This window comes from Lactuca sativa, chromosome 9 (assembly GCF_002870075.4).
Source record: "Lactuca sativa cultivar Salinas chromosome 9, Lsat_Salinas_v11, whole genome shotgun sequence".
In the NCBI taxonomy this organism is placed as follows: Eukaryota; Viridiplantae; Streptophyta; class Magnoliopsida; order Asterales; family Asteraceae; genus Lactuca; species Lactuca sativa.
In genome coordinates, this window is record NC_056631.2 from 143215346 (window position 1) to 143222520 (window position 7175).

Consider the following 7175-nt stretch of genomic DNA (forward strand, 5'->3'; position numbering starts at 1 on the left):
TTTTAAATTCGGCCATAAATCTCCTTTCTTATTTTGTATTTTGGCTATGAATTTTTTAATGTCGGTAGATTTGGTTCCTACATTTTTATATACGGGTAATTTCCACTATTTATTTTGTAGAATGATACTTTCTACTTCTTGTTTTATAGAGTGAGAGTTTCCATCTATTTGTTTTGTAAAATGCCATTTTTACCTGTTAAATTTGAACAACAACAATTTCCACCCTTCAATCTTTGTACACCGATCGATAAAATGATGAATCATAGTATTTTCCTTTCGTGTGATTATAAAAAAGTAAGCAAAACCTCTGCATCCCCCACGATACAGGGAAGGGACAACATCTAGGTTAAATGAAAAGCAAACAACATCAAAGGAAGGGGTTTGGATTTTAATTTTTCAAAGTTAAAGGGGCGTAAGTTTAATTTACGGATGAAGTCATCACCACACCTTTTATATTAAAATCCCGCGAACATCCCCCATCACTCTCTCCCAGTCCCACACTGTGTAACAAAGTCTTTCTTTCTCTCTCTATCCCACAAAAGAAAAACGCACGTATTCTCCGCTAACACTCATCACCCGATTCGATCGCCATCAATGGCTGCAGTGAAGGGCTTGTATGGATCGGTAGATGAGTTCTTAAAGCAGTGTTCACAGTCAGGTGACTCTGCCTACAGTGCATTAAGATCACTCTTGGAGCGCCTCGAGAACCCGGATACCCGAACCGAAGCCAGGATCTTCTTCACGCATCTCCAGAAAAAGCTCGAAACCGATGGCGCCTCAGAACATTGCCTCGATACTTACCATTTCCAAATCCAAGATATATTCCTCGAACGGAATGAAGGTCCTAAAATTCTCTATCTATCTAAATGTTTTTGCACATTGCTCCCCACTAATTTTTTTACTTGATTGTGATTGTTTTAAGTGCATGTGTGTGTGTTCCGAATACACTCTGTAATCAGCCCTTTCATTTTCAAATTGCAATGATGATGCTGTTTGAACAGCAATTCTTTTGTCTTTTTGTCTGTATAGCTATTTTTTTTAGATAATTACGATAAAAAAAGAGTGGCAGTAATAGTAACTATCCACTAAATATAGAAAGAGTTTGATTCCAAACTTCTCGAAATAGAAAAAAGGTGAAATTCGTACAGATTATGAGGTTAATCCTGCCTGAACTAGGGAGAATGGTCAAACGATTACTTCAGCTGTACGAATCTGTGTCTTACTTCTTCCTACTCACTAAAACCTATCTTCACTATTTGCCCCATGTTAAACTTCATATATCCCTATCATTAAGTTGTGATTAATTCAGAGTAAGATTTTTCCATTTATCGGCTTTATAATACATATTACCCCCAAAATTTTATCCCTTATCTTGTACTTGATTCGACAACATCTATATATATTCATCAGTTATGGTCCTAAACCCATGAACCCGTGCTCACAAACTAAGATAGGCCTTTAGAGACTGATCAATTGTAGTCATCACTGTTCTGGGAATACTCTTGTTATGGTGTAAAAGCAGTTGTTAACATTATCTTTGTTAATAGGCAGTGTTTTATGCAAAGTTTGACTAAAATGTTGCTTGGCCTTATGATCCTGATACAGGTTACCAAAAGAAAAAGAAATTAACAATGATGGTGATACCCAGCATCTTTATGCCAGAGGACTGGTCATTTACTTTCTATGAAGGGTTGAACAGACATCCAGATTCCATCTTCAAGGATAAGACAGTTGCTGAGCTTGGTTGTGGAAATGGATGGATATCCATAGCCATTGCTGAGAAATGGTCACCATTGAAGGTCATCATTATTCTTGTCCCTCAACTTTATTCCTATCTATTTTGATGTTGATTTTAGTAAGAATCTATGTGAACAGTGAACTAATCTCTTATTTCCATCACTTATTATAATTAGCCTTTTACAACAGTCAAAAAATGAAAGCATGTCTTTTAATCAAACTATACAATTCAAAATTTCCCTGTGATTTCTCATTTTTCTTTTACATAATGTCTTGCAGGTTTATGGGCTTGATATAAATCCAAGAGCTGTAAAGATTTCATGGATAAATTTGTATCTAAATGCTTTGGATGAAAATGGAGAGCTTGTTTATGACCATGAGAAGAAAACTTTGCTGGACAGGGTAGAGTTTTATGAATCTGATCTATTATCATATTGCAGAGATAACCACATAGAGCTTGAACGAATTGTTGGATGCATACCACAGGTATCCAATCCTCATCAATCATTTGATATGTCTTGATGATTATATATTTATATTATCCTCATGTTTCCCATATTGATTTCACCCTAATTGTGTTCTAGATTCTTAATCCAAATCCCGATGCAATGTCCAAGCTTATTACAGAAAATGCTAGTGAAGAGTTTCTCCATTCACTGAGTAACTATTGTGCACTTCAGGTAAGTGGGGTTACCATACTTACCAATAACTACTTTATAATCTTCCTTAAAATCATTTCATTTTGGATACCATTTTATATGCAGGGATTTGTTGAGGATCAATTTGGTCTAGGTCTTATTGCAAGGGCAGTTGAAGAAGGAATTGATGTGATCAAGCCTATGGGAATCATGATATTTAATATGGGAGGGCGTCCAGGACAAGGTGTCTGTAAACGTTTATTTGAACGCCGTGGGCTCCGCGTTAACCAGCTGTGGCAAACCAAAATTCTTCAGGCTTCTGACACTGACATTTCGGCTTTAGTTGAAATTGAGAAGAATAATCCACACAGGTTTGAGTTCTTCATGGGACTTGTTGGAGATCAGCCAATTTGTGCTAGGACAGCATGGGCCTTTGGAAAGGCTGGTGGACGCATTTCTCATGCTTTATCTGTTTACAGCTGTCAACTTCGAAATCCCAACCAGGTATTTACAATTACACGGGATATGACAAGCTTTCTAGGGTTGTTTTTGATGATGGATATGAGGAGGGTATTCTCGTCTTTTGCACATATGAGAGATTGAGAGTGAGTCCATGTCCCAGCTTTTTGAGTGGGACAAAAAGTTGCAATTTTGTCCGGTTGATATCACATCGGTCTCAGTTCAATGCATGCCAAACGCAGTTCAATGTCTTCTTGTTTTGTCCTGTTGTGGACAACAGGACAGAACAAGTTGTCCTGTGTTTGGCGTGCACTGAACTGGACAGTTTTGTCCCACCCAAAAGATGGGAGAGGGATTGACTCTTGATCTCTCGTCTATGCAAAATATACCTAAATGCCCTCATCATTGAAAATGGCCCTACAAATCTTGTCTTGTCTTGTATAACAAATGGAGTCTAAAAGCACAAAGGTATTGTTTCTGGTTACTGCATAATTGGGTAAATACTGAACAAACAAATCAACAGGTTAAGAAAATCTTTGACTTTCTCAAAAATGGGTTTCAAGATATCAGCAATTCCTTGGATTTATCTTTTCAAGACGAGTCTGTTGCTGATGAGAAGATCCCATTTCTAGCATATCTTGCTGGTATTTTAAAAGACAGCTCACGTTTTCCATACGAGCCTCCAACTGGAAGCAAAAGGTTCCGTGATCTTATTGCAGGCTTCATGAAAACATACCACCATGTACCAATTAGCGCTGATGTAAGCAGACTTCTCTTAATAATTTATCTTACAACAGTCTTATGTAAATATGTAACAAGGAAGTTGCATTTTCTGATTTGCTTAACCTTGATTATTCTGCAAGAATGTTGCTATATTTCCTTCAAGGGCCACAGCTATTGAGAATACCCTTCGATTGTTCACTCCACGTCTTGCCATTGTTGATGAGCATCTAACCCGACACCTACCAAAGCAATGGTTAACATCATTAGAAATTGAGGTAAGGTAATTTATGAACTTACTTACCCACTACATTTGAAATTTATACCTAATATTTTCTTTGTTTATAGCAAAAAGGAGACAAGAAAACTTCTACAGATGGAATCACTGTTATTGAAGCGCCACGTCAGTCGGATTTGATGATAGAGCTGATAAAAAAGTTAAGGCCACAAGTGGTGGTGACAGGGATTGCACCATTTGAGGCTGTTACTAGTTCAGCCTTTGAGCATCTTTTACGTACCACAAGAGAAATCGGTTCTCGTCTTTTTATCGACATATCTGACCAGTTTGAGCTTTCCAGTCTCCCCAGTTCAATTGGAGTCTTGAAATATCTTGCTAGAACTCCATTGCCTTCTCATGCAGCCATCATATGCGGCTTGTTGAGAAATCAGGTATCTTTTATACTTTATTCACCAAAAAGACCTCTTTAGCCCCACTATCTTTGCTCAAGTAGACGAGGGTGCGAGTATAAACATCATAGGTTGTAAACATCCATTTTGTAGGAAAAGCTCTTGAATTTACTTTCATTAAGTTAGTTTTATCACATAGTTTATCTTCATTATGGTCTCTGATCATCATAGTTTTATTATTCTTTTTCCAGGTTTATGCAGATCTTGAAGTAGCTTTTGTGATATCTGAAGAACAAACCATTTTTGATGGATTGTCAAAAAGTGTGGAACTATTACAAGGCAATACTGCTCTGATTAGCCAATATTATTATGGCTGTCTTTTCAATGAGCTTCTGTCCTTTAAGCTTCCTGACAGACGTCCACCTACAGAGGTTTGCACTTTGCATCGTCTACTTGAAGCAATAAATTATTAATCATTCTTTATATTGTAAATACATGAAATCTATAATCTCAATTGTATTATCTGACATCTTCGACCTAACGTGTACATTGGGTTCATTTATTTTAATTTTTTTCAGAGAGAAACCGAAAACACAAAATCTAGCGACATGATTGGATTCTCAAGTTCCGCAATCTCAGTTCTAACAGATGCAGAATTATCAATCAAAGAAACCGATACATCTTCTCTAATCCACATGGATGTGGACCAAATATTCCTCCCTACACCAACCCCAGTCAAAGCCGCCATCTTTGAAAGCTTCGCAAGGCAAAACGTAACCGAATCCGAATGCGATGTAACACCCAGCATCAAACAGTTCATCAAAACCGCTTACGGTTTCTCAGCCGATCACACCGCTGAATTCATATACGCCGATTTCCCGCTCGCTCTTTTCAATAAACTTGTGCTCTGCTGCATTGAAGAACACGGAACCCTCTGCATACCCACCGGATCGAACGGAACTTACACCGCCGCTGCCCGGTTCTTAAACGCAAACATCGTCTCCATCCCGACCTGCCCGGAAACCGGATTTAAACTGACCGAAAACCAACTTGGTAAAGCACTCGAAACTGTCACGAAACCATGGGTTTACATTTCCGGTCCCACGATAAATCCGACTGGGTTACTTTATAGCAATGAAGAAATGAAAAGTTTGTTGAAAACTTGTGCTAAATATGGGGCGAGGGTGATTATTGATACTTCCTTTTCGGGGGTAGAGTTTAATTTGAAGGGTTGGGAAGGCTGGAATTTGGATGGAAGTTTGGCGGAGTTAAAGGGGAACTCGTCTTTTTGTGTGTGTTTGCTTGGTGGGTTGTTTTTTAAAATGCCTACTGGAGGGCTTGCGTCTGGGTTTCTAGTTTTGAATCAGAGGTTTTTGGCGGATGCTTGTTATGGATTCTTGGGGTTGAATAAGCCTCATAGTACTATTCGCTACACTGCCAAGAAATTGCTGGATCTTAGAGAGCAAAATGGAGATCTAACGGGTGATGGTGAGAAACAGGGGAAAATTCTGGCTGATCGATTGAAGCGTTTGAAACAGGTAAAAAATTTTAATTTAGCAAAATGATTTACTCACATTCAAACAGTTTATTCAGTCCAAAAAAGAAAGTCTTTGCCTACACAACCTTTACTCCCGACAAACATCATCTATTCTTTGCTTGTTTTGCATGTACATGAAAAAGACACTGGAGAGTTGCGGGTGGGAAGTCATTGAAGCTCACGGGGGCGTTTCCCTAATTGCAAAGCCCTCCGCTTATCTTGGCAAAACCATTAAAACTGACAAAGATGGTTCAGCATGGGAAGTGAAACTGAATGACACCAACATCCGAGAAGCAATGCTGAGAACCACAGGTTTATGCATCAATGGAGCTTCATGGACCGGGATCCCTGGCTATTGCAGGTTCACATTAGCCCTAGAAGACATTGATTTTGATCGTGCTTTGGATTGCATTGCCAAATTCAAGCAAATTGTCAACTAATTCTAATCGTTTCCCATTGTGGAAGCTGTTGGTTTTTATCTTCTTTTTTTGTGACTTAGGTGTCGCGAAATAAACTACTTGTGTTCATGTTATTGAACTATAGTTATTGTGTGATGTTCCACAAGTTTCAAGTGTTGTATACGTATTTTCTTGTATGGGTGTATGTAAAAGACACCTAGTTACCTACCGTTGTATTTTATACAAACATTGAAATTGACTGGACTATATGGTACTAGAACAAGCTTTCTAGGGTATTTTTTTTAATGTTAATTAAATTGACATTTACTTCTTTGTGGCTTTTTTGAAGAAATTGGTATCCTTTGATTCTCATTTTGCATTAACTAGGTTCTCTTAATGTTTATGTTGAATTTCATTGGTACTTTTGAGACATGGAATCCATTATATTTATGGCCTAGTATTGATTGGTTTATCCTATGCTACACTTAGACGTGGGAATTTGTTTGTCCTTGTTATTTGTCTAATTAATTTCTAAATCTGGTTTGCTGGTAATCATTCATAGGATTTTAACAAGAAATTGATGGTTACGTTACATTTTCCTTAAGATTCCTTCATTTTCAAGATTAAGATAAGATATATATATATATATATATATATATATATATATATATATATATATATATATATATATATATATATATATATATATATATATATATATATATATATATATATATATATATATATATATATGAAAAAACATCATAAATGGTCTCTGTGTTTCCCAGATTCTGAAGTTTAGTCCTCGTGGTTTAAAAATCTCATAAATGGTCCCTGTGCTTTCAAAACTTTTGACAGATGATCCTTATTGCTAACTCCGTTAACTTTTGTCCGTTAAGTAAGGGGCATTTTCGTCATTTCACACCACAGGGACCATTTATGATATTTTCAGTTATTTTTTTAAAAAAGAAAAAACTAAATATAATTATTTAATATATAAAATCTCTCTCTCTCTCTCTCTCTCTCTCTCTCAAAACACATATACAGACATTAAAACCA

At 36.9% G+C, this 7175-nt stretch overlaps 1 protein-coding gene across 2 annotated transcripts; it reads left to right on the forward strand.

Moving 5' to 3' along the window:
- The first annotated feature begins 475 nt into the window (after nt 1-475).
- On the forward strand, nt 476-6447 carry LOC111891651 (methionine S-methyltransferase). Of its 2 annotated transcripts, none has more exons than XM_023887712.3 (11): nt 476-841; nt 1606-1799; nt 2017-2223; nt 2322-2417; nt 2502-2879; nt 3358-3594; nt 3698-3832; nt 3903-4223; nt 4433-4612; nt 4760-5719; nt 5862-6447. In XM_023887712.3, the coding sequence occupies exons 1-11, from the start codon at nt 595-597 to the stop codon at nt 6156-6158; spliced, it is 3252 nt and encodes a 1083-aa protein (XP_023743480.1). In that variant the 5' UTR covers nt 476-594; the 3' UTR covers nt 6159-6447. The 2 variants fall into 2 exon arrangements, with proteins under 2 accessions (XP_023743480.1, XP_023743481.1); XM_023887713.3 differs by lacking the exon at nt 476-841 and adding an exon at nt 1171-1310.
- Nucleotides 6448-7175: the final 728 nt, after the last annotated feature.

Coding starts and splice junctions, on each gene's coding strand:
- LOC111891651 (XM_023887712.3), top strand. CDS start 595: ATGGCTGCAGTGAAGGGCTTGTATGGATCGGTAGATGAGTTCTTAAAG. Junction 4,613..4,759: donor ACAGACGTCCACCTACAGAG/GTTTGCACTTTG, acceptor AATTTTTTTCAG/AGAGAAACCGAAAACACAAA. Junction 5,720..5,861: donor GATTGAAGCGTTTGAAACAG/GTAAAAAATTTT, acceptor TACATGAAAAAG/ACACTGGAGAGTTGCGGGTG.